The 26449-nt window shown below is 47.6% G+C and overlaps 1 protein-coding gene and 1 non-coding gene across 4 annotated transcripts in view; one reads left to right on the forward strand and one right to left on the reverse strand.

Moving 5' to 3' along the window:
* Positions 1–26449, reverse strand: part of POLR3C (RNA polymerase III subunit C) — a 192042-nt gene that overhangs the window by 135960 nt on the left and 29633 nt on the right. For all 3 annotated transcript variants that reach the window (XM_086945359.1, XM_086945360.1, XM_086945358.1), the window contains exons 2-3: positions 23549–23717; positions 3664–3919 (exon numbers count right to left, since the gene is read on the reverse strand). In XM_086945359.1, the coding sequence (XP_086801485.1) occupies positions 3664–3919; positions 23549–23695 (403 nt within the window). In that variant the 5' untranslated portion in view covers positions 23696–23717. The remainder of the gene's footprint in view (positions 1–3663; positions 3920–23548; positions 23718–26449) is intronic.
* On the forward strand, positions 2556–2628 carry TRNAR-CCG (transfer RNA arginine (anticodon CCG)). The gene has a single exon. It is a non-coding gene; the product is annotated as a tRNA-Arg (tRNA).

Genomic DNA, 26449 nt, shown 5'->3' on the forward strand with positions numbered 1-26449 from the left:
GCATGTGCGCGCGCTTATGAGCAGAGGCGCCACATGGCATTCCTCATGCTCATTAAGCACATGGCTCGCCGCGCGCTTGATTGCGATCGCGATCCCTTTCAGTTTCGGTATGCATGTAGGTTGGAAGTGAACGCTGGGGTTCATTTCTTTTTAGTCGTGCTGCATAAGCCTCGTAAAACTCAAATAAATGCAGATTAGCTGTAATAGGTCGACTAAGGTCTGATGGGGCGAAAGGGTTATGTGCATGGCATGCACGTCTCAAAGCATTTGGATTAACCGTACAGAAATATAGTGGCTTACTATAGCCACTAAATCGCTCACTGACTCACAAGCGCGCACACAAAAACATGTCATGCTTCGGCAAGGGGTACTACGGTATTTAATCTTGTACCCATGAATACCATGACAGAAGCCCTGGCCCGTTTCATTAAACTGTGTCGGAGGGGCATGGAGCCAGTTATCTCCATTGGCTCGCCTTTTCCGTGGTTAATAAGAACAAAAATAAATGGGGCAAGGCATTGTTTTTCTAGGACGATGTCGAATACCAAATATGTGTAATCTTCTTTCTAACTCGTGCCTCTCCCGTCCAATATCTTACACTTCCGTCGCTTTGATCACTCACCCTTGTAGCTTCTTTTTCCACCCACACTTTTTCTGATGCCGTGTTCCCTTCTCTTGCAACACCCCCCCCCCGCCTCCATTTTCAGTCCACTGTCTTGCTCTGCTGTGTTCCTGGTACGTGTGATATCATGCAGTCATCTGATACCCTTAAGTAGGTCACACACACGCTGCACCTGGACTCTAGTCACCTTCATTTTTTCGCCGTCAATGTCCAGGGTCCGCTCTCGGAAGTCCACCCCAATGGTGGCCTCTGTGGTCTCCAGAAGGGCCCCCCGCAGAAACGGTAGCTCATGCAAATCTTGCCCACGCAGGAATCACCTATGACGATCTTGAAGATGCGCTGGTGAGGGGCGTGGCACTCTGCCGGTACCGGCCCGCGAGCAGAATTGTGCACCCGCAACCGGGGCTGGTCCATAGCTTCAGGGGAACAGAGGAGGCGGTCTATTTTACAGTGAGTGTACGAGCCATCAACACCACGGAAAAAGAATTGGCAGACAGCCGCCACTAATGCGCAAACCGGGCATCCATCTTGAAAAATCATTTTAAGCACCATGTATACTTGCCCTCATTTTACAGTGAACAGACCAGCACAGGAAAAGTCTTTTTGTAAGGGTCCTAATGCCACTCAAACATTACATATTGTTTCATACACATTACACTAATATTTAATTAAAGTCTTGCGCACAACATATTTTTAGCATACAAAGTCTTTTAACAGTCTTTCATAAGCTAATATAAATATATAAAACACTTTAAAATCATGTACAGTGCAACAATTTGTTTATGCTCGTGGAAGTTTTTTTAAAAATTGTTTTACAGCACGAGAAGCGGAAACCATGACCTCCCGGCCTGTTTCCAATGCCGGACCAGATTCGGGGGCGTTCCCGAGAACAGGCTTTCGGCTGACGTCACCAAAAGGGAAAAATTCTCGGGAACGCCCCCGAATCTGGTCCGGGATTGACAGACAGAGCCGTCTCCCAATGGCTAGCCTCCATTTATGGAGCTAGCCAATGGGAGCAGGGGGCGAGTCCCTGTTCCCCACTGCAAAACATAAGATTTTTCCTAGCGCATGTGCACTTCGTACGCATTTGCTAGGCAAAACCTAAAAAACTTGGCATGGAAGAGTTACTAATACATGGACCTGGGAAACTTCAGATCTCTCTAAGCGATCCCATATGCCACCCCCTACCTTTCCAAAATATACAACCTACTCTGCCCCCTCACTCACCCTACCCTCCCACCCTCCAAATAAAGAGGTTCTTTGCCCAAGGTGGCCAGACAACTCCATTACAGTAGAACACGTTTTCCAACTCTGTCTTTTATTTTTACACATCAGTGTATTTTTTTAAGTGTGTTCACGCAAATTAGTTTAATTGAACAGAAACAAGCTTACAACTTCCAGAATGCACTGTTATGCTTACTGAGAACCCTAGCCACGAGCTCGTGCGCGTCAACTCGTATTCCATTCGTGAAGCGTGATTTTTACTCCGTTGGACGCATGCGCCGTGCGGATTCGCTCCAGGTATAGCTAATACTTGCCGAAGAGCACCCTGGGATCTGTAGTTCTCCATGTCCGTCAGAACAGTGAATTAGAAAGTGAAAATTGCATAACTAGTCAGTAGATCAGAGTAACTTTGATTGCTCTCCTCCTCTCGAGTGTGCGTGGGATAGGAGGGTACCTCTGAATGAAGCGTGTCCACTAGTCCTCCAGACCACGTTAGGTACGGGAGGCGAACGGGTGGCGTGTTCGGCGGCCGTCATGGCCCCTCCGAGTCCGAAGCCCATGCGTCGGGTTAGGCTGTTCCCCCTCTTCTCTCTGGGGTCACCTGCGGGGAGCCCTCGGTTCCATCTGATCCTCCTCAGCTTCCGTTCAGTGCGAGTGGGCGCGCGCTGAGTAGCCATGAGACTTCCTGTATCGAGCGCTTGTTTCAGCTGGCCCAGTGGCCCAATGGATAAGGCATCAGCCTCCGGAGCTGGGGATTGTGGGTTCAAGTCCCACCTGGGTCGCATCGGGATATTTTTATATCCTGGAGAAAATAAGAAACTAGCAAGATCACAATATTAAAAAACATAATGTTCAACGAAAAGTCCTCGAGTGTCCGTCTTTGATATATGAACGTCGTGATTTTTTAATTCCGTGTAAAGGGGCTGCCTAGTGGCACCTACCACAGACTGGATGGGCGCGTGTGTGTCTAACTGGCGACCTGCTGAAATGGACAGAAGACATTATTTCCCAGCAGAAGACCCAGCCGCGGCGAAAAAAAGAGTGGGTTCCGCGCCCACTGCTCTTCCTCTCTACTGCTTGCGGGCTCCATCACTCTTTTCTAGATCTTTATTTTCCGTGCTCTTTTGTTTGAACTCCTGAAGATGAAAGGAAGAGGCAAGAGCCAGCCAGGCTGTGATGCTAATCTGAGCACGCCACTCGGCCCCGCACGGCTCGGTTGTCTACATGGGGGCATAACGGATAACGTCATTACTATGTGGGTTCTGCACACAGAATCAAACCCTTACTTCCTTATCAGACCCGATGACAGACTCTTTCAACTTACTTTCGTTCCGTTTGAGCAACACGGCTTGGTTTTCAAATTATACTGGGGCAGGGTCAAGACCGCACGAGAAGCGGAAACCACGACCTCCCGGCCTGTTTCCAATCCCGGACCAGATTCGGGGGCGTTGACGAGAAGAGGCTTTCGGCTGACGTAGCCAAAAGCCAAAAATTCTCCGGAACGCCCCCGAATCTGGTCCGAGATTGACGGACAGAGCCCTCTCCCAATGGCTAGCCTCCATTTATGGAGCTAGCCGATGGGAGGAGGGGGCGGATACCCGACCCCACACAGAAATCATAACGTTTTTTGGCGCATGCGCACTACGTGCGCATCGCCAGTCAAAACCTAAAAATGAGTCATCAAGGGCAAAGAGGCATTCATTCTGGTGTGCTAAAAGACACAGTATTCTCGAAATTGCCAATAAAGCAAATTTGTAGTTTGCAGACAATAGCAGCATAAGTGGGTAAACACAGTTAATTTCATACCCATTGCTTACCTTCCAAGGTTTCTGTCAATCTGTCTGCCACCTTCTTCACAGTCGTGCTCATGGTCATCTTCCCATTCAGAAGCAGTTCTTCCACGACCAGCTCGCCCGTGTCCCCATACAGTGTTTTCGCTGTGTATATATATCTTGGATATCGAAGAATCCGCAAAACACTGTTTGAGTGAGCAGCGTATTCCACAAAGCCACGCTTATTAACTTGGAAGTCCACAAGGTTATGCTGAATAAGTACACATAGTGCTTTCCTGACCTAATCAAGTACAGAAAGATGTCAGCTAAGCATAGTACATTGTGAATTTAAATGTGTTATTCAGAACACCATCTTGACAAGAGACAGATGATTCAGGTCTTCTTCAATGGCCTGTTTTCCTTTTCATGTATGACAGTGTTACAATGGTAAACCTAAGAGCTATCACAATGAATGGAAAAAATACACATTTGTTTTTTTTAAAACAATGGACAGATATCTAAATAGCTACAACCGTCATCTACTAAAACAACATTTTATTTGCACATCACCATATGATCTTTGTTATACGGTTTAATACAGTGTCTACAAAGGGGTTCCAAAAAAGAAAGAATATGAAAAGGCACCTTACTGATGCAGTGTGGGTTGCTTGCTGCTATCTTCAGGCAGAATACTAAGACATCTCTTGGCGGCTAGCACTGTGATACTTCTAATATGATATACAATTGGCAAGAAAGTAGTACCCTTGTACTTTGGTCAGTAACAGCAATGTCAATTGAATTGACAACACAGACTTGTTTAAAAATACCCAATAGTCTGGAGTTAGCCGGTAAGAGCAGGAATGAACTGTGGCCTCTCCAGATTCTTCAGTCCATTGTACTATTTGTAGACCATTCTTAGGGTCAGATCAATCGCGAGGTGCAAACGTGTCATGGCTTATTTGAAATACTAACTGGCACTGACAGTTACGGTGGGTTGGTCCCCTCTTCGTGATTGGTCTACAGAACTCCATTATATATTTTGTGTGTGCTTGTGTTACTAGCCATATGAGGTTGTTTCAAGTTGCAGAGATCTTGCAGCAGTGCTTTCAGATTCAATGTGTAAAAACGAAAAGCACAACAGTTTAGAGTTTTAAAACAAAATACCGAATCTATCCTAAGCCCAGCTGTGACTTAAGAGATCTGTCTCTAAACCTCATATTTTGACAATTTCATAATATTAAAATGTAAATAAAATCCCACCACAAGATCCAGATCTATATTTAATATCTAATGATCTGGTAGACATTGCTACATAAGAGGATAAGAAAATAAAAACGGATCATTCACGCTTCATGTTGGAATATGATGTTAAATACTGTACACAAGACTCAATATTACCCAAGAAGAAGATCGGATCAATGCCTCTAGTTCCAGGTTTATATTCTATGTGATAGTGTTGGCGAGATGTGAGATCTGTAGGCTATGGAAATCTTAAAGCCCTCCATCTTTTACTGAGTGTTTAAAGAATGTCATCTATACAAGGGATTCGGATATGGCTTTTGATCCAAGAAGTAGAGATAAGATCTGGACTTCATTGGTAGACGGGAGAGGGAAAACAAGTGGGTCCAATGATTAAGCCAAACATGCTGTCGGTCCTGGCCTCTCCAGTATTTCTTCCATAGCCTCCGTGTGAATAGGAGATGGAAGTGGCAACAGCACTTTTCTTGTGGGGTATTTATTTTCCTCTCTTGTATGGTCTTCACATGTGGGTATAGAGAGAGATAAGAGGAGTCCCAACAAGAGAGTTGGCAAAATGAGGACATACAAAAAAAGAAGGACTCAATATTTGGAAAACGTAAGGTTTTATTAATATATCTCAACCTTGGAAGAGCACTTGAATGTATTTGAACTCACGGAGTTATTTTACCATCTTTGGCCATACGTCCTTATTCTATAGTTCATGTACATAATAAAAACTTTTCAGTCAAGCTTTTGTTTTTATAAGATTAGGATATGGTAGCAAAACTGAGATCAAGACTCAAATAAGTGTCAGAAAGGTCAAGGAAGGCAGATTTGAGGCCACGGTCCTGTTAACAAAGCTAAAGATGCGGCTAGAGAGATATCAGTCAAGGAAGGTTTGAGGCCATGGCCCTGCTAACCAAGCTAAAGACGTGGACAGAGAGAGATCAGTCAAGGAAGGTTTGAAGCCATGGCCCTGCTAACCAAGCTAAAGACGTGGACAGGGAAATATCAGTCAAGGAAGGTTTGAAGCCATGGCCCTGCTAACCAAGCTAAAGACGTGGACAGGGAAATATCAGTCAAGGAAGGTTTGAGGCCATGGCCCTGCTAACCAAGCTAAACAGGTGGGCAGAGAGCCATCAGTCAATACAATTATAAGCTGTGGAAGCTGTGAACATTTTAATGCATTGCTTGGTGTCCAAAAAGTTTGTGACATTTATTAATGAATGGATGCGAAGAAAAAAAGTCCTTAACATACTTCAGGGCAACATATAAAAGCAGCAAAAGGTCATTAATTACAGATTTACGCTGATGTAAAATGTCAATATCCCTATGTAATGGAAAACATAAATTATCAAAGCACTCTCAGCTATACCAATAGCTTGATGCACAGATATGAATGAAGTAATTTTATTGCCATCTGACACTAAGTGCCTATGGCACAGATGTGCCACGTTAATATAGAAGGATCGCATGACAACAGGACAAGGCAATGGACTGAAGTCTTGCCACAGTATGCTTTTTTTTCATTTTTATGCTTCATATTATCTCAAATTAACAGCAATGCACAGACGTGGAGGTGTGTATAGAAAGATCAATGGTAATATAACAAGCTAATAGCCAGATTGGCCAAGTGAAGTAACACTTCACATCCCCCTCCGGCATAATATCAAAGACCTGGGGCCGTATTACAATGAATGCGATGCCCCAGGACAGTCACGAACTAGCGCTGCCCTGGAGGCAGCGCATTCATGTGAAAACACGGAGCAGTAGCCACCTACTGTTTTCACAGTGCAGGCGGTCAACCATCTGCACTTTTGAAGGAGATTAGAGAAATTAGAGATCCTCTTGCAGGCCGGTGCAGTCAGTGACTGGACCCGCCTGCAAAGGGATGTCTGGAGAGTCTAGGTGTTCCCCTTTCCCCCCTCCAGAGGGCTACCATCAGGGGGTGCACTGACACTGCACCACCTTTTAGATGGCAAATTCTCAGTGCGCCTCCTGAGGGCTTCTTTGTCTCTGCGCCCACGACTGTAATACGGTGCAGACGCAGAGACAAAGAGATTCCCCCATTTGCATAGGCCACACCCCTATGCAAATGAGGGAATGCCCCATGAGGAGGCGCTGGTGCTTTAAGAGTGCCAGAGCAATCGGTATTACAGAAGGGGCGCCCAAGCGTCTGCGCCCCCTTCTGTAATACCAAAGTGCCCCAGGGGTGCGCAAAGCGGGTGTAAACACCTGTTGCGCACCCGAGGCACTTACTGTAATATGCCCCACGTGTTACATAAATAAACATAATGCATAAACAATGAAAATATCAACCGGTGATGGTTGCAAGTGACTTCAAATTCAAACTTGTCTGATAAATCTATGTCACTATGGCACATCTCACACACCGGGTTGCTCAAGCAACGAAATGCAACCCAAATAAAGGTGCAAGTTGACCCCCTGACATTTAATGCACTATTAGGGTCCCTGAGTGAGCAGGTCTGTTCTAAGGGGGCTCTAGATATCCCTGGGTCCGTATGGCTGTGCCATTCATTCAGCGTGCAATTCCAGTTACCTGGCCCAGACTAGCACGGTGTAAAGTGCAGTGGTCCACAGTAGATTAGAGTGCGTGGAGTGCAGTGGTATAGGGTAGAGTGGCGTAGAGTGCATTGATGTAGAGTAAAGTGGCATAAAGTGGTGCAGAGTAAAGTGATATAGTGCAATGGTGTAGAGTGGTGTAGAGTGCAGTGGCATGGAGTGCAGCGGTGCAGAGTACAGTGGCGTAGAGCACAGTGGTGCAGAATAGATTAGCATAGTGTAGTGGCGTAGAGTATGGTTTTGAGTAAAGTGGTGTAGAATGCATTAGAGTGCAGCGGCATGGAGTGGTGCAGAGTGCAGTAGAGTGGAGTAGAGTGCAGTGGCATAGAGTAGATTGTTTCAGAGTAGAATAAAGTGGTGTAGAGTGCAGTGTTATAGAGCAGAGTGTTGTAGCGTGCAGTGGTGCAGAGTAGCTTAGAGTAGATTGGCATAGAATTAAGTGGCGGGAGTGGCATAAAGTTAGAGCAGCAGAGTGTGCAGTGTTGCAGCGTATGCTGATGTAGAGCGCAGTGGTATATAGAAGAGTGGTGTGGAGTGCATTAGCATAGAGTGCAGTGGCACAAATAGAGAGGCATAGGGTGCAATGGGGTAGAGTAGAGTGCGGAGAGTGCAGTGGCGAGGAGAGAAGAGGTGTAGAGTACAGTGGTGCAGAGTAGAATTGAGTGGCGTAGAGTGCAGTGACATAATACAATGGCATAGAATTTCATGGCCTAGAGTGCTGTGGTATAGAGTATATTGGCGTAGAATGCATTGGTTTTGAGTTAAGTGGTTTAGAGTGCATTGGCATAGAGTGCTATGGCGTAGAGTGGAGTGGCGTTGAGTGCAGTGGCATTGAGTAGATCGTTTCAGAGTGGAGTACAGTTGTGCAGAGTAGATTAGAGAGTATTGGCAGAGTACACTGGCGTACAGTGGAGTAGAGTGAAGTGGCAGAGTGCAGTGGCATAAAGTGCAGTGGCATAGAGTGCAGTGGCACAGAGTCGGGTGTCATAGAGTGGAGTAGCGTAGAGTGGTGTAGAGTGCAGTGGCGCATAGTAGGGCAGTGTGCCATAGAGTGCATTGGCATAGAGTAGAGTGGAGTAGTGTATAGTACAGTAGAGATGCATAGAGTGGAGTAGTATAGAGAATAGTGCAGTGACGCAGAGTAGCATAGTGTGGAGCGGTGCAAAGTAGAGTGCAGTGGTATGGAATGGTGCAGAGTAGAGTGGAGTGAAGTAATGTGGAGTATGCACAGTATTGTAGCATACTGCTTTTACAGACAATATATCTTATGTTAAAATGATCATTATATTTGCACTCACATACTGTTTTACTGATAAAAGTATACAGCACACAAATGATAACGTGTGGAAATGTCATCCCCAAGTTATTGATCTGATCATCAGCAGTTCATTTACAGACATTTAAATTTTGTTGTGTGCAAGAAAAAATAATATCGTACAGCCTTCCTCAAGCAGAGCCCAGTAGCCAGCATGATTGTCACATAAATCCTCTCACTCTGAAGTCAGAGAAAGCGAGGTCTTGGAAGAATACAGTAAACCAGGTCTGGGCAACAAGAGGAATGAACTTGAGCTGGACAGTGTAAAGCAAAATAAAGCCAGCAAATCGTAAGCCAGAACATGGGAGTTACAAACCACAAAGCCAATGGTTAGCAACGGCGGAGTGCATTCTTAGGTCAGCTTTCTGAATGAACCCAAGACGTCTTGTCTAGTAGGCTGCAACATAAAAATGGCTCCTGCGTTCACATTTTGATGGAAGTCCTGCAGGAGGGCAAACAGTGCCTGTAAGTTATGTCTTGTTAAGGGACCTGGAGAACACCCAGAATGGTCCAGCCTTACAAGGTCCCTCATCAGAAGTGTCAGGCAGTTAGCGAGGAGCTTAATGTGAATTTTGACACTGCAATTTAAAAGTGACACTGGACGATAGCAATTACAGCTTAGGTGTGGTTTAACTGGCTTTGGCAGTGCTACAAGGACCTCCTTCCGCATTGGCGGGGTAGAATCCGCAGCTCGTGGGCTTCCACATACACATTAAGTAAATATGCCAACATATTTATTGTAGAATTTAGCTGGCAGCCTGTCTTGCCAGTAAGTAATTCTTTAATCACTGCCAGTATTTCCTCCAGCATGAATGGCTGCATGAGAAAGAGGTGCTTTCAGATAGTCTTCCTTCTCTCTCTTTCTCTCTCTCTCTCCTCTCTGTCTTCAGATGTCTTGGCCCGGATCTGCTCCAGAACGTATCCCCTACTCCTTCCACTGAGTGCCATCACCACTGCTTTACTATCATTCTCTAGGTGTACCAGGGGCACCCAGAGGGACCCGAGGTTGTCACAGCGTTTTGCTATACAGGTACCCCAAGTTCTTGTCTTACAGATTTCTCACACCGTGCCACTATGTCCCACTGTACCAATATTAAGAGCAAAATACTTGAGAAATTCAATCTGAAGTTCCTCTGCAAACACCCTATCTAGGTGGATCTCTGGGTTTAAACCCCAGTAGTTCCCAAATGATGCAGCACCAGGAAACCCTAGACCCAAAGTCACATGCAAGTGGTTCGATAGCATATAGGCCAAGTGATGAATCTCCCTAATCCCGGGCCCCACATCCTGTGTGACGAAGAGTTATCCAATCTGGACCACATTCCATACATCACTGAATAGAATGTGGATAGAATTCAGAGCTTGTTGGGTTTCTATTTCGTCACAGATCTAGCAGAAGCTGCGGAGTGGCCCAGACTAAGGGTTAAGTCTTTGCTAGAAAGCACAGTTAAAACGTTTACCACAAATTTTAATTGTAATTGCATTGCATTTATATAGCGCTTACTACCCCCGATGGGGCAGCAAAGCTTTTTTTCCGCGAGTAGCACGCTACTCAGGAACCCATAAAGGATTAGTGTTGAATTAGTATAGTGAAATTTGAAAGTATCAGAAAAAGAATGGAGGCAGCACCAAGTATGAAGTAGACCAGGACCCCGTTGTATCAAAAATATATTTTCTTTTATTAGTTCATTTTTAAGACAGCCAACGCGTTTCGCTCCCCAACCATGGGTGCTTCGTCAGGGCTTTTTTCTCGACCGAATCCGTCATGGGGACACTGCAGTAACAGGAAACTTGGAGCATTTGTGGTAGCAGCTTATTAAGGTCTGCGCACGTGCCTGACATTGGACGCTAAGTTCACTTTATTTTTCATTCATATTATTGTATTGGTCAAACTGTCTCATCTACGTCATTTCGTCGATTCAAGATCTACTAACATCTTTGCCCTGACGAAGCTCCCATGGTTGGGGAGCGAAACGCGTTGGCTGTCTTAAAAATGAACTAATAAAAGAAAATATATTTTTGATACAACGTGGTCCTGGTCTACTTCATACTTGGTGCTGCCTCCATTCTTTTTCTGAAGCATTCATCTGGAATTCCAGTGGGACCAAACCGCAGCAGGTCCTGGAGGTTTTCAGCACAACTAAAATTGGACATTTGAGGGATTGGAATATAGAGGTGCTGGTTGTCAGATCCGCTGTGGAACTTTTTTGAAAGTAATTTGAGTGGTGGCTAGGTTTGCCAGCTGTTTGGATTCAGAAGGATAGGGGAGGGATAGAAGAGGGAAAACGGTTTGCATTTATATAGCGCTTGTTACTCCTGATGGGGTGTTGAAGAGCTTTTTTTTGGCAAGTAGCATGCTACTCCGGAACCCATAAAGGATTAGTGTTGAATTAGTATAGTGAAATATGAAAGTAATTTGAGTGGTAGATGTTAGTCAGTTATTTGGATTGAGAAGGATAGGGGAGGGATAGAAGAGGGAAAAAGGTTTGCATTTACATAGCGCTTGTTACCCCTAATGAGGTGTTGAAGCGCTTTTTGGGCATATCAGTGAACGTGGCGAGGACCCTACACCAGATCCTGTCATAGAATCCGGGGCCATCAACATTCGGGCCATAGCAAAAGACTACAGTGGTGCTCACTGATCAGATCTGCTCCATAAAATACCATATATACCATGCTCATAATAATAGTCAGTGACTTTGAAAATGTTCTTTTTTTTGTTTTGTTTTAAATAAGAATTGCTTCCCCCTCTTCCAAGCACAAGAGGAGTATGAAGCGGTGACACAGAGGAAGGTCTATCTAGATGCCAAAAGACATTCCGTGCTCGGTACGAGGTGAGTTTCTTGCAATACTGCAATGTTTATGCGGTGTCTTTCTAAATAGACCAGAACCTGCTGCACCTTGCAAGAGTTGCTAAGGCCTCTCACATTTCATGTCAAAAGTTTTATGGTTAGATTAGTCTGTGCATCAGTCATACCACTGAATTAGATTTATCTCACCTCAGGATGGGGTATGCCTAGCACACACAGAGATGGTGTCACACTATTTAACCACCGGTCCACCGGTCTTACGGGTGTAGGCCACACATCAGTTCCCCTAGATAAGAGCCCTCCCTCATTAACCTATCCTCGCTGGCTGGTGGGTACCAGGACATTTAGTATTAAATCTTTTTATTGAGCAACAAAGGAAACATAGCATCTTGTACAGCCCAGTTCTCCCGTCTGGGCACAGAGGGGTCGAGCACATTTCAATAGTATGAACATAGCTAATAGATGTTCCTGTTGCGAGCGTTAACACAGCAAGCCGCCTACAACCCATCCGGGCCGGCCGTGTCTTTAAGGCTGAAAGGTAAGTGCATTCGGCGATAATAATGAGCATGTATAAAATAAAGAACTGGAAGAGAGAAAAATGTAAAGGAAAAATAAACACCCACCCCCCACCCTCCTCCCACAACCACCCTTCTCCTTGTCCACTGAGCAAAGGTAAAGACTATATGGGACCATCTCTCTAAGCAGTGCCATCGAGCGCAGAACTACTTGGGAATGTGCACCTGCGCGGCTGCGCCTTAGGTTCTGGAAGTGGGGTGTCTGCAAGGCGTAGCAGTCGCAGATATCGAGGGCAGCTCAGCTCTCGGAATTCTCCTGTCAGCAGGGTCAGAAGCGGCCGCCAAAGTGCTGCAAAGTCTGCTCCCCGTCCTGCTTTAGCCAGTGATAGTTTCTCCATTCCCAGGATCGCCCAAAGCCTATGTAGCCAGCCTATTTGCAAGGGAGGTTGGACGACTCTCCAATGCGCTACAATATTTTGTACAGCTGCCCCTAGTGCGATTGCAATAAGCCTCCCTCTCCAGTACTTTAAGGGGTACATCAAAGCGTTAGGAAGGCCCAGTAGGATATAAGAAGGGAACCTGGGTAATTGGGTGTCTAGGTGCGCGTCTATCAGGTCCAGGATGGGGTTCCAGTAAGGCTGGAGGCGGTCGCAGCTCCAAAGTAGGTGTTCCAATGTCCCCAGCCCTCCGCATCCCCTCCAGCAGCGGTCACTAACCCGGGGGTCCCATTGATGTAACCGTTCGAGTGTGTGACACCAGTATGTGGCAACTTTGGTCATGGTTTTGGTGAGGCCTGTATGGTGGGCAGAGTGTCAGGCTCTATAATAAACCCCTTCCCATTCCTTGCGTGAGAGTTGTCTCCCCAAGTCCCTCTCCCATCTGTTCCGCCCCGCGTTGTAGGTGTATATGTTGGTGAGGAGCAGGTGCTGATACAGGTCTGATATCAGTTTTTTGTCGGAGGTGCGTGTCAATAGCCACTTCTCGTATGGAGTGATGTGGCGTTGTGCACCGGGTCGGATCGATGGCTGCAAGACCCAATGGCGAACTTGCAGGTAGGGCAGGCGATTCGTTTCGGGTATGCCATAGTTCTCCTTCACTTTCTGGAATGGAAGAATGCTGTTAAGGTCGAACATATGACCCACGTCCCTACAGGGTGTCTTCCTCCATGTCGCATATGCCCGAGGGTCAAGGCCGGGGGAGAAGTCCGAGTTGCCGAAGATCGGTGTCATTGGTGAGGGGAAGGAGGTAAGTCCTCGCTTGACAGCCACCCTGCCCCACACTTTCAAGACAGTGCTAGTGATCAGTGAGGCGTAGAGGTTGGGAGGTCTATGACATCTTGGCAAAAATGGGATGCCCTGAAGTGGACGCCCCGCCACTGCCTGGTCCTGAAAGAGCCAGTGTCTGCCAGATTCCAGCTGGTGCCACTCCACCAAGGTGCGCAGCTGGGTCGCCTGAAAGTATAGGGTGAGGTCGGGTACGCCTACGCCGCCGTGTTCGGGGGGGATTGTGGCAAGCGCGTGCTTAAACTGCGGACGGCGGCCGTTCCAGACAAAGCGTGCTAGCTCCCATTGTGCCTTCTGGAGCCATCCCGTCGGTGGGCGTAGAGGGAGGGTCTGGAAAACGTAAAGAATCTGGGGCAGCAGAGTCATCTTGGCGGCCGCAATCCGACCCAGCCAGGATAGGGTGAGGTGCTTCCACCTTCTGATGTTGTCGCGAAGTCGGGAGCTAAGCCTAGTATAGTTGGCGTCTGCGGTGGCCTGCACCGTCGGGGCCAACAAGACCCCTAAGTAAGGGATGGTAGTCGCCGACCACTGTAGGTCAAACTCGGCCTTGGCGTCCTCTAGCACCTCTGGCGACATTGATATATTCAGGGCCTCCGACTTCGTCACATTAATCTTAAAGCCCGATGCCTGCGCGAAAGTGTGGAGTTCAATAAAGAGCGCTCGGAGGGATTGCATCGGGTTGGTCAGGGATAATAAAATGTCATCAGCGTATAAACTGATTGTGTGTATGTCTCCACCAAACGGGATGCCCGAGATGAGGTTGTGTTGCCTCACCCGTTGCGCCAATGGCTCCATATAGAGCGCGAACAGGAGGGGGGGGGGGGGGAGAGTGGACTCCCCTGTCTAGTCCCTCTGCCGATTGAGAACCGTGGGGAGGTGTGGCCATTAACCCGGACCGCCGCGTTTGGTTGGCGGTAGCAATTAAATATCCGGTTGCGGAGGGTTTCTCCTATCCCGAACCTCTGTAGCACCAGGTCCAGATAGGGCCAATGCACCCTATCGAATGCTTTCTCCGCATCGATAGTGAGGAGCATGCAGTCCGGTCCCGTCCGTGACCCAGCCTCGATGAGGTGGAGTACACTTCTGGTGTTGTCGCTGGTTTGCCTTTGCGGAATGAAGCCCGCTTGATCGGGCTCCACCAGTTGTTGCATGTATGGTGCCAGTCGACCTGCAAGTATGCCGGTGTAGAGCTTCAGGTCAATGTTCAACAAAGAGATTGGCCGGTATGAGCTACACCGCGCGGGGTCACAACCCGGTTTGGGAATCACCGAGATGGCCGCTTCTAGCAGATCGGGTGGGATGGCACCCGGTTGGTCAAAGGTGTTGAAGAGGTCTCTCAGTAGTGGGGCTACTTGTTGGCAGAAGGTCTTACAGAAGGCCGCTGTGTAGCCATCTGGGCCTGGCGATTTCCCAAGTTTGAGGCGTGAAATCGCAGTTATGACCTCCTCCAGGCCAATGGGCCGGTGGAAAAACGCTGCCTGCGCTTCATTGAGGGATGGAAGGGACGCACCGTGCAGGTAGTCATGACCATCCTGTAGGCCGAGGCGGTCTGCTGTATAGAGATTAGCGTAGTAATCGCCAAAAGCTGCGGCAATGGCCGCGTCTTCTGTAATAGGGGCACCGTGGCTAGGTTGGAGGGTTCGGATATGTTGCCTCTCCCGTTGTACCCGCAGTCTGCTCGCCATCAACCTCCCGCAGTGGTCGCCTCCGGTAGAATACGCGTGTCTGAGGCACATGTCTGCAAATTCGGCCACGTCCTGGTCCAAAGCCGCCATTTTTTTCCGTTCTGTGCATAGCTGACGCCACGCTCGTGCTGCCCCAGTGTGCTGATGCATCTGTTCCAGTTCCGCCACCCGTTGAGTGAGTTCGGCTCTTTTCTGTGCGCGTTCCTTATTGTTAGCCGTAGCTATGGAGATAAATTCACCGCGTAGGACCGCTTTAAGAGCTGCCCACTGCGTGGCTTTAGAGGTATCCTCGTTAGCATTATGTGTGAGGAACTGGGCAAGTGCTGTCTTAATCCGCTCCACTGTGGACGGAGTTTTCAAAAGGCCATCTCTCAGACGCCAGTGCCGCTGTGGGCCGGGCGCGGCCGAGACAAGAAAGGACGCCATTACCGGCGAGTGATCGGACAGAGAGGCCGGTAGGATCTCCACGCCTCGTGCCTGAGAAAACATCCGGTAGGAGCACAAGAGATAGTCAAGCCGCGCATATGTTTTGTGTGCTGCGGAGTAGTACGTGTATGCCGTTGCCCGCGGGTGCACTAGTCTCCACAGATCTACTAAATCTAGATCAGAGATGTGAGTGTGCCCTTCTGTCCACAGCGCCCCCACTTGACCGGACCGCTGGCTAGAGCGGTCTGCAGTGTTGTGAAACACAAGGTTCAGGTCGCCCCCGAGCAACAGGTGTGGGTGTGTGGTGGTTGTGGCCGCCTCCAGTGCAGTATGTAGAAATTTCTCCTGGCCTTCATTGGGCGCATATACGGTACCCACTAGCAATGTTTGACCGGCTATTTGGAAGCAATAGACTAGCAACCTGCCCCTGATCTCAGCTTCCTTCTGCAGCACCCTCCCCCCAAAGGATTTGGCCACGAGTATCGCCACCCCGGCTACCTTTCTGTGTGCGGACGAGAAGAATTGCCAGGGAAATGATCGGGACTTGAGTCTGTGTTGGTCTTTGGGCAGCAGGTGAGTTTCCTGCAGGAGGCAGATATCTGCCTTCGAGTGTTCCAGGAGGGATAGGAGCGCTTTGCGCTTGACAGAGTTATTAAGCCCTCTCACATTAAGCGTGAGAACTGTCAGGGGATGTGTCATTCTACGTGATTAGTTGGGCCAGCTGTGTAGTGCGCCTGTGTTGCCGTATGTCTGTAGCGGAGCCGTTCCGTGTTCTGCATGTGGGGGCCTGGAGGACCCAAGTGTAGACTCAATATACCGTGGACAAGGAGAAACGCCCCCTCCCCCCTATCCCCCCCAATCCCAACTTCCCCCCAACTCCCATTGCACCCTCCCACCTCCCCCTCCCTACCCTTGCCCCAACTGTGAACAACCAAAAAATTAACATTGTCCCAGTTCCAGCTATCAGTCCGGCTGGATCTGTGGTGAAGTGTAACATTAACGGGGATATAGTGGCGACGGCAGCCCGATGGTCCCCTGCCCCGACCCCTCGCCGCATAGCGGGCGTGCATATCAATCACCCCAGTCGCTAGGACTCACGGCGCGCTGGCAGTGTCTTTCGTCACTTCCTGAATGGGAGCTGCGTGTTCCAGCGCTACTGTCTCTGGGTCTGGCTTGCTAACCTTTTTCCTATGTCGCTTGTGTTTCACCTTCTGCCAACCGTCTCTAGCACCCGGCTGGAGCGTCGATTGAAAGGGGGGAGCTCTAGACTCGCCCTCTGATCCCTCCTCCTCTTGGGGAATGCCTCGCAGGTGTCTCTTAGGGATCTGAATTGGTGTAGAGTTCCGTTCCATTTGAAAATGATGCGGAATGGGTGCCCCCAAGTGTATGGGACCCCTTTGCCTCTCAGAAAAGCAGTGACTACCTTGAATGACCGCCGTTTCTGTAAGGTGATAGTGGATAGATCCTGAAAGAGTTCCAACGCTTGACCCTGATAGGTGAGGGGTTGTTTCTGCCGAGCCATTTTCAAAATGCGCTCCTTGAGGGGGAAATCAGGGAGGAAGGCTAGAATGTCCGGCGGGGGGCCAGCAGTGCGGCGAGGAGTGCCCACTCTGTGTGCCCTGTCAATTCTGACCTCGAAGTCCTCAGGCTCCCCCAGTATGTCTCGGAACAGGCCTTGTAGATAAGCTGTTACGTCTCCCCCTTCAGCCTTAGAGGGCACATTCCGGACACGGATGTTGTTGCACCGTGACTGATTCTCTAGGTCTTCTGTGTGTGCCTGCAGGTCCATCTGCTGCTCCTGGAGTTTGAGTAGGTCTTGTTGGAGTGTGTGCACTTCTTCGCCCCGTGCAATGTCCGCGTTCTCCACCTCGGCCACTCTCTCTCCTATTTCGTCCACGTCTCGGCGTAGTTCCTTGTATCCTCCGGCCATTTCCTGCTTGAGGGTCTGTATGTCCTCTTTGAGGGAGGGGAACAGCGCTTCCATGAAGGACTTAGTGGCTGGCGCTTCCCCATCGGGTCGATCTCCATCTTTGGGTTGGGGCACTGGCGTCGGTTTGTCAGGACTTTTCTCCCCTTTGGACGCTCCTTTTACAAGCATGTCCGTGATAGTGCGCCCCGTTCTACTGTTGGAGGAGGACATGGTCGAGGCACGTCTAGTGCTGTTGGCTTCCCCGCGTCCAAGGAGCTGGTGGCGGTGTCCGATTGCTTAGTTCCGCCACGTGCTATGCGTGAGAAAGTGGCTGCCGTGCAGGGAGGGTGACCAGACGGTTCGGCAAGGCCGGAGATCTAGTGCACCGGCCTTTGCCTCGGATAGATGTGGTCAGCAATATGGTCCTGGGCGGACTGCCCGCTCTCTCCGTCTTAGGGACCAGTCCCGTCCGAGGCAGGTGTTCGGGGAGCAGAAGGCCGGGTATGCAGGCTCTTCAACTGTCAGCCAGGGCAGCGGATCACTGGGCCCAGGACCCCCACTCGGGATGGCTCCGGGGGGCACTTGGTGGCCACCAGTGATAGAGCGAGTGTCCGTGTCGCCGGGAGGTGGGTCGGGTCCCACAGCGGTGCCCTTGTGCGCCCCCCGCGCGTCTGCGGTGTCCGATGGCATGGCGCGCAGGGTAGCGGGGGTCAGCCCCGGCCCCCGGTCAGCACATGGGGTCGGGCCCTCAGTTGGCTTCACTTCCCTTTGCGGATTGCGAGGCCTTCAGGCACTTTGTTCCCCGCTGCTTCGCTCCTCGATGGGCCGGGTCTTGCGCCGGGGGCTCGAGTGCGCCCCCCCCCCCCCCCGAGTCCCCCACCTACACCCCCTCGGGCCACTCCTCACCTCCGGCTTCCGTCCACCGCTGCTCCTGGACTCGGGGCGTCGGAGCACTCTGCGCCGCCGACCTCCGTCTCCTCAGCTTCGCCGCTCCAGGGGGGGGTGTCGCTGCTTCGGGCACCACCGCTCCTCCGCCAGTCCCACCGTAAAACGGCTCCACAGGGCTACTGGGCCAGTCCCTGCAGTGGTCCGGTCTGTCGTCCTCCCCTCCGGATCATGGGTCTCTCGCTCCCGTCGCTACGCCTCCGGTGGTGTCTGCTGGGCCCGGTCTCGTGCAGGCCCGGAAGTCGGGGCCAGGTCTCCCCCACTCCACCCGCCGGAGCGATGCAGTCGCGGCTGCGGCCTCCGGAGTCCCGGTCCCGCTCCGGTCAGAAGCCTCAGGTCGCTGGGTTGTGGTGCTAATCCCGCAGATAGCGGAGCGCCCCTGCCTCATCCAGGGGGGCACTACAGGTCGGTGGAGGCCGTTGATCACCTCGGGGCGGCCGCCATTACAGGGATCGTGGCCGCGAGCCGCGGGTCGCACGGTCGTCAGTTTTCTCACCCGACCAAGCAGGTCCAGTGACAGCGCCGAGGAGGCAGTCCACAGCTAGAGTCAATTGGCGACCAGAAACGTGATGTTTGGGGGAAGTTTGGCTATGTCAGGTGCGTTGAACGAGGATCGGGGCAGGGAGCCACAGAGACCCGCGTCCGATCAGGCCGCCATCTTAGCCACGCCCCCTACCAGGACATTTAGACTACCGCCCCCTCCCATCCTAATGAACCCACTTCAACTAACATAGTAATACACAATTAAAACTTAAGAAAATAAAAATAATTAACAATAATAGGTGAAACCTCTTTAGTGCCATAGGAGCCTGTTTGCATCTCTTTGGGATCAGGTCAATGAGGTCAAAGGAAAATTGTTTAGCACCTGAAAGAACACAGGCTTGAATTGGGGAGAATCAAAAGTTCCCATTTGTCAGACAGGGCTATTCAAAATATATATTTTAGGCATGCATATGTCAGCATAGTCTTCAAGTAAATCAAAGGATATCAGCATACGACTTTGCCTGGCCAACCAAGCGCAGCGAGCAACATCACCCAGATTTGGCTACTCAGTGTGAGTCGTCACAGAGTAGACCAACCCTCTGCACAAAGAGGTCCTGGCGTTCAAAGTCCTCCTGGGGAAGTGTTTTCGGGAAACCAGTAGCTTGTCTGGAAGATACGTTGCTTATCCAGAGAGGTGATTCTTTGACCTGCCAGGTATAGCATTAAGTACCACATCTCTATCATGAAGGTTTAGTGCACAATAATGTGACGACCAGGTTTCCCCTGTGGCGGCCTACCGCCAATGAGCTGTGCACCCTCTCTACAACCAACAGGAGGGAGATGGCCTCAGTGTTCAAATTTGGCATCAGTAGATGCTCCACATATTCTTTCAGTTTGCCTGGTTTTGGGAATTCCAAATATACAGATATTATTTAGGTGAAATCTCACCTCCAGTTCCGCATTTTTCACTGTAATTATATGCAGCACCTTCTCCATATACAACAATGCCTCGCGTTTTGCCTCTAGATTGTCCTTGGTCATTGAGATTTGTTTTTCTAACCTCCACCAACCTGCTGGCATGTTCTTGGGGACGCGGGAAATAGAGTCCATTATGTTATGATGGAGACCAGGCTGTCTTCTATAGCCCTCTGGAGTGTTTTCATGTTGTCACCTTTGCCACCTGCCTCCACGATTTGTCCTGCAGTTGAGCAAGCCCAACACCAGTAGTGGCTGTTCTCATGCCCAGTCACAGCTCAAAAGGTAGCTTATGTTGGCGGCCATCTGACTTCCCCACACTGTGCAGTAAAATTTGTGGTGGCAGACGTTCGAGCTGATACATCTACGGGGGTAAAGTTGTCTCCCTCTGTCACCAGGAACATGCTTGAGCACCTCTCTGCCTCCTTGGACAAGTAACATGACAGCCCAGCAATTGGGGGTCAGCTCCACCATCTCCAGAGCTCTGCATATGCCCTGGGGTTCCCTGCCATCAGAGGAACCCTCCTCAGGAGGAGCCGTGGGTCATCCCTGCCCAACTCAGCAGCTCACAGGTGTCCATGTGCTCCCCTGTTGGCATCAGTGATTGCCGCTGAGAAAATGTGGCCACGATTTCATCACCTTGCCGTGTAATTCCACGCTGCTGGCCACAGCAGTCAGCGTAGCACAGTATTTGGCCAATGAATGGTGAGATTGAACAATGCATTAACAAATTTCTTAGCTGGCATATAGTCACTCTAATATGGTTATGGTGTTGGAAAGCTACCTCCGACAGCAGGAGCCCCACTAGAGTGCTGTCATGTTGCACACCAGTTCTCTTGCACCCCATGGCACAGTAGTTATAATGTATATAACGTTTTCTTCTACGGCATTGGATCTTTCATATATTTAAAGCTCGAATCAGACTTGTTGAGTAGTACACATTTTTGAAGAAATGGGAGGGGATAGAGGCCCATATTATTGAAAAAAATTCAGCAACACTACTTGGCCTGCTCTAAATTAGTTTTTTTCTTGCATCTGAAAGCAGTAACAAATGGTGGTGCTTTGGCAGCTCCTACAAGTCGTTCCCCTACAAAAGAATGAATAAATGAAAAATGAATGAATGAAAGACTTTTAAAGTGCAACAAATGCCAAAAGGCGTTAAGGCACTAATAGCAATTAGTCTTAGAAAGGGAAGAAAGAGCAAGGAAAAGATTCTACCGATTATCCACTAAAGAGTAAAAAGCCAGGTTTTCAAGGCCCTACGAAACGAAGCATGAGGTTGAAGACTGGAGACAGGATAAGGAAGCGAGTTCCACAGCTTGGATGCAGCCACCAAAAAGGCTCTGCCGCCCCATCTTGGTTTTCTATACTTAGGAACAATTAGAAGATTTCTGTCTGAGGATCGCCTGAGGGGTTGAAACAAATTCCTGAGTTCTCCCGGGTTCAATGTTGTGAAAGACTTTGCTAACCATACAAAGAACCTTAAAGGTAATTAGTTTGTTACAGGTACCCAGTGAACCATTTGTCGTGTGGAATATAGAGGCAGAGTGCTGTGGAGGCGATGATAGCCTTTAGCAAGATAAAAGCTCTGCTCCACCTTGCAATGCTGTCTTTCAATATGTGATGAGTACCTACTAACTTAGCTAAAACAAAGAACAGCTGATCTGAAGAGTGACGGCTCCGATTTCTACTCAAGTAGAACTTTATGTGACGTTGAACAATTGGAGACCTTTCAGATACTCTAGCTGGATTTGGTGGTGCAGGATCAAATAGACTGTTTAATTATGGCTTTGGCGTAAAGAAAGCCTTTTGGCACTTTATTTTGGTCTTCAGTACAACAATGTAGTTGCAGGAAAGGGTCAGGTAATTTGAAAGCCTGAATCTCTGCCACAGCCTGGATCCCATAAGGGCAGGTAACAAGGCTTTTTTTAGTAGGACAGAAACCATTGGTTCAGTTTAAATGAAGGATCTATACAGTGCATGAAGGGAAAAAGTCCTTTCATAATTTCCTCCATTATCCATTGAAAGAGACAAGACACCATTGATTTGTCTAAATATGTGTATGGTGGAAAGTGACCGCTCATTGCACTTGTCTGAGGTTTTATGTAGAAAGTGAAAGGCGATACTGCAACAGCTGATGTGGTTTGTGAAAATCACAAACTTTCACCATGAACAAATTGAAAAATCATGTCGATCTTAGTTTATAGGATCCATTAATGTGTTGATGTGATCTTCACTGTCATACTATTTGGTGGTTTTCTATCCTCTGATTTGTCCAGCTCCTGTTGTAGCAGCTTCCAGTGCGGCTTGCAATTAAGAATCGGAAGGATGCAGAAGGACACAGATCAAAGGAGAGATGTATGAACATTGACAGTGCCAAAAAACGTATCTTTGGGAGGAGAGTTGGTACATCCTTAGATCTGCTATCCCGTTTGTCAGCTGAAAAATGTGAGATAGAGGATTGTCCTAGCTCAATTAAAAAAAAGATCTTCTGTTGCACTTCTACAGAGGATTTATTTTTATGAATCAGGGAAAAGCTATTATGGTTGTTTGAAATTGCTGACTGAGCTTGTCTTTTGATGCCCATTGACCAGGTATGGACAGTGTGATACTTATGCCTACTGAGGTATGTCGCCACAGCGACTATATACTTGGCAAAACTTAAGGGGTGTTGGACTTGGGTCAAATGGTAGGACCTTGAACTGACAGTAATCGATTGGACTCCAGGAAAAAAGCAGGTACGTGCAGTGCTTTGGATTAACAGACAAGTATAGGCATCTAAAAGGTTGATAATAACCAACATTTCTCCAAACTGCTGTACAAAGATAAAGCCCTATATGATAACCATTCAAAAAGTCTGTTTCCGGGTGTATTTGTTGAGTTTTTCGAATTCTTGTATGAGTCTCTATCCTTATGATTTGCGTTCTTGCTATAAAAATACATGAAAGAGAAGACTCAGTTTCTTTGTTTTAAAAAAAAAATCTTTTCTAGCAGTATGGTTGGAATTTACTTTAGTAATTCAATCAATTATCTACTTAGTTTGACGTATTGTATGGGGTTTTCTAAATAAACTGCAGCATATGTGGTAAATGAACAATGCCAACCAGACTTGCAGGATATGATACATTCCAACAAATGGATGTTTTGTAGTAGTCTGGCACCTTGTAGCTGCCACGTGGGGAAAATTAATTTCTGTAATGTGTTGCAGGAACCTGGGCTTAAATATAATAGTCCATGTTTTTCCCTAATGAAGTTCCTGATCCTCACAATGACATCAGAAGGAAGAGGACAGGTGAACAGAGAGACATGTTTAAGCCTTGTAATGATCTATGTCCAAATATGTATATGTGTGAACTGCAAAAGGATGTGACACCAGCCTGGACAAGTAAGAGGCAAAAACAATCCCCCCGACCTCGGTATGCTGCCTTAAAGGAGTATATGGGGCAATCAGGGCAACATTTTCAAAGAGTGAAACCGCTAGACTGCGGCAGAACTGAAGGAAGCATTATATTAAGCAGAAAGTGATGCTCCATCCAAGCATTCCACGCCCATCACTGGTATGAGATGAATGAAGTCTTACAGATGTAATATAGGCCGTGTACCAATTGGTGAGGACAGAGTGATTTTTATTGTGAATAGTTGTAAGAGTTAGTGTTACAAAAAGGGATACAGGATGATGCTGGAGCCAAACATCCATTGGATAAAGGTAGTCCTCCCTTTTAGGACAAGTATTCCCCTTAAATTCAAGATTATAGTACTCACCTGCCCCAAAGAAGTGGATGTTTCATGTGAAATAACTCTCAGCAGCTGGCTTCCAGTGCTCAGAAGGTAGGTTCCAACTTTGTCCACTATTTCTCCAAAATGCTCTTGGAGCAAAAGAGAGCACAGCTTAATCTCCGCTTGAGTCATTTCTTGGTTACATGAGAAAAACCTGTAAAAAAAACAATGGTTGAATGCAATCATTAAAACACAAGAGATCTTTAAATTGTTAAATAGCTTCACAATTTCTAAAGCAATAAAAACACCAAAACCTTTTGTTTAAATACCAAACTTAAAATAACCTTTCACTTCTGTCCAGATGAGTACCACTCAGCCTGTGTCTGAGCACTGCTTATTTGAAAAGAAGCGTAGGGAGATAGGGGAGATGATGTAGCCTAACGGCTAGAGCGGTCGACTTCAAATCTGGGGAACCAGGTTCGAGTCTCAGCAAATAAATGCTCAACATCCTGTGATTCTGGGCTAATCAGTTAACCTCCCAGTGCCTAACCACAATGAATGTGCCCTTATGTAACGCAACTGGTGCTCATGTAAAGCACTCTTATACCTTCGTGTCAAGCTCCTGCTATATAAAACTCCGAAAAAAACCACACAAAAAAACGATAAAGGGATTTCCTCGATGATCAAACAATGTAGCCCAGTAGGGAGGAAAAGGGTAGAAGGCCAAGTTCCTATAGACAGCGAATTTAGCCAGGAGACCAACTTGGAGCAAGAAGTCTTCATATTGGGCATTACTGGGCTCTTTACAACCTGTGCTGCTAGGCCTGCTGTTTATTAAATAAAAACAAAAGTTCCATAAGACATGACAATCCATTTGCAGGACTGAAAATCGACTAAATATTGTAGTGATAGAAGGCATGACAAGGAAGGTCCATCGTCAATACTGAGCTACTATCATGGAGAGGGTGTCGGTTGTAAGCAGCTGTTTCAATAAGAATTCCTGGTTGGTTTGTACCTTCTTTGGTGTGTCAAGATGCGAGTCCTTAATCCAAGCCAACAAACCTCATGCTTGTGCCCCGATTCTGGTGTGAAACACTTTTATAAAGGGTAATATATGGTACTATGCAAGGCATGGAATGAATATTTTGTACTATTTTGGGACTTGAGGATTTTTCATTCTTTTTTTTTGGCCTCAGCTTGAATAAGATTCCACCCCAAGTATGAGTTTCAATTAGGGATTGCCAGGAATGCATTTTAACTACCACCATTATTACGACAGCAGGGTTGCCCTAGGGAATTAAATCGATTGACAATGTAGGGACAATGATAGCAGCTGCTACTTATGACTTGCCCTTGATGCCTCGGGTACTATACTTGTGACAAAGGGCCACAGAGGTAATGAATGCAGTGTTAGAAGCAGAAAGTAAACAAGGCTCCACTAGCTACGTTTATACGCCAACATGTGCATTTCTTGTCCTTCCCCTACGATCTAAGCAGCAAACAGGAGCCTATTGAGAGGGTGAGGGCGAGTCAAGTGGTCAATTCTGTAATGTCACTGGGACCAAGGATCTGCAATGCCATATTCATTTGTGTTGTGTCTGCATTCTCATTTAGAGTGCAGTGACTCAATTAGCTTCTACCCTGGTTTACTTATGTTCTTGTGTAAGGTTCCAGCTCAGTACTGTTGCTGCTGCTGGACCGAGCACATCTGTTTCCTGTGCATGAATACTTCATTAAAGAATATAAATCTTACGTTGTGTAAACATTGTGCTCTGTTACACAACAATTTTGGCGACGAGGATGGGATGAACACACGTGTGCAAAGCACAACGGATTAGCAATCCAATCCCCTGTGATCTAATGCTATGCATGCTCCTGTGATGGAGTGATATGCATGCTCCTAGTTATTAGTCGTTATTCAGGAGGCAGGAACTACTTTGGGAATAAGGCGCTAGATCAGCTTAAATTTAACAAGCGGCCTAAGCAACATGGAACATTTCTACACTGTCCTGTAGTCACATGCCCTCTACACACTTCCTTGCCTACTGCTAAACCTTATGGCTAGAAATAGTCACCTCCGCCGAAAACAAAACTGCAATATTAAGTAATAGGAACTTTCCAACAGGTGTTTTGCGACAATGAAAAGTTTGAAGTTGCTTCATCAGGGCAAAGGAAAAAATGTGGACACATTTGGTCATATAAAACCAAATGAGATTCAGTCTGGGGCTAGTTTATGCTTTCCCTGGTGGCAAGCTCTGATTAGGGCGAATACCTACTCTCACCAAAATGCGTTTTATCCACGGCAGGATAACCCAAGCTTCTGGGTTGCTGCCAATGCTTGGAATGTTTTCTCACCATTTATCTCAGTAAGCATGTTGAAATTACTTCCATTGCCTGGATGAAGCAACATCAAAATGTAATTGTCACAAACCATGTGTGGTCAATTTCCTATCCATTTAAGGTTCTGTTGCTGCGGATTTAACAGATTCTACCAACAAAGCAAAGAACCTGGGACCAGATTTAGAATCTGGTGGATGGGTTATTCCATCCCAAACGTTATGGATAGCCCATCCACCTTAATACAAGTGCTTTATATCCCATAGCACTTGGAATAAGGCAGGTAAGCTATCGCCGTCTTGTTTTTGAAGGAATAACCCATCCGTCAAACTCTAAATCACACCCTTAATACATAAACTCCAATTGATTAAAACAATTATTGACTCGGACCTGTCTTCGTAAACACACATTAATAGGTGCTCGGGAAAACGGCATTGAACTTTGAGGTCGAGAAGGCTGGTCAATTATAGAGCTCCTTCCGACCCTACTCTTTGCAAAAGTTAAAATATTTGGGAGGAAGTGAACAAGAGCGGACTGCTAGAATACCATTTTTCATAAGACACTGTAAAGGTTTTTGGGGTTCAAGAAGTGTTTGGGATTGTAAGAGAG

The sequence above is a fragment of the Lissotriton vulgaris genome, chromosome 12 (assembly GCF_964263255.1).
Source record: "Lissotriton vulgaris chromosome 12, aLisVul1.2, whole genome shotgun sequence".
NCBI classification, from domain to species: Eukaryota; Metazoa; Chordata; class Amphibia; order Caudata; family Salamandridae; genus Lissotriton; species Lissotriton vulgaris.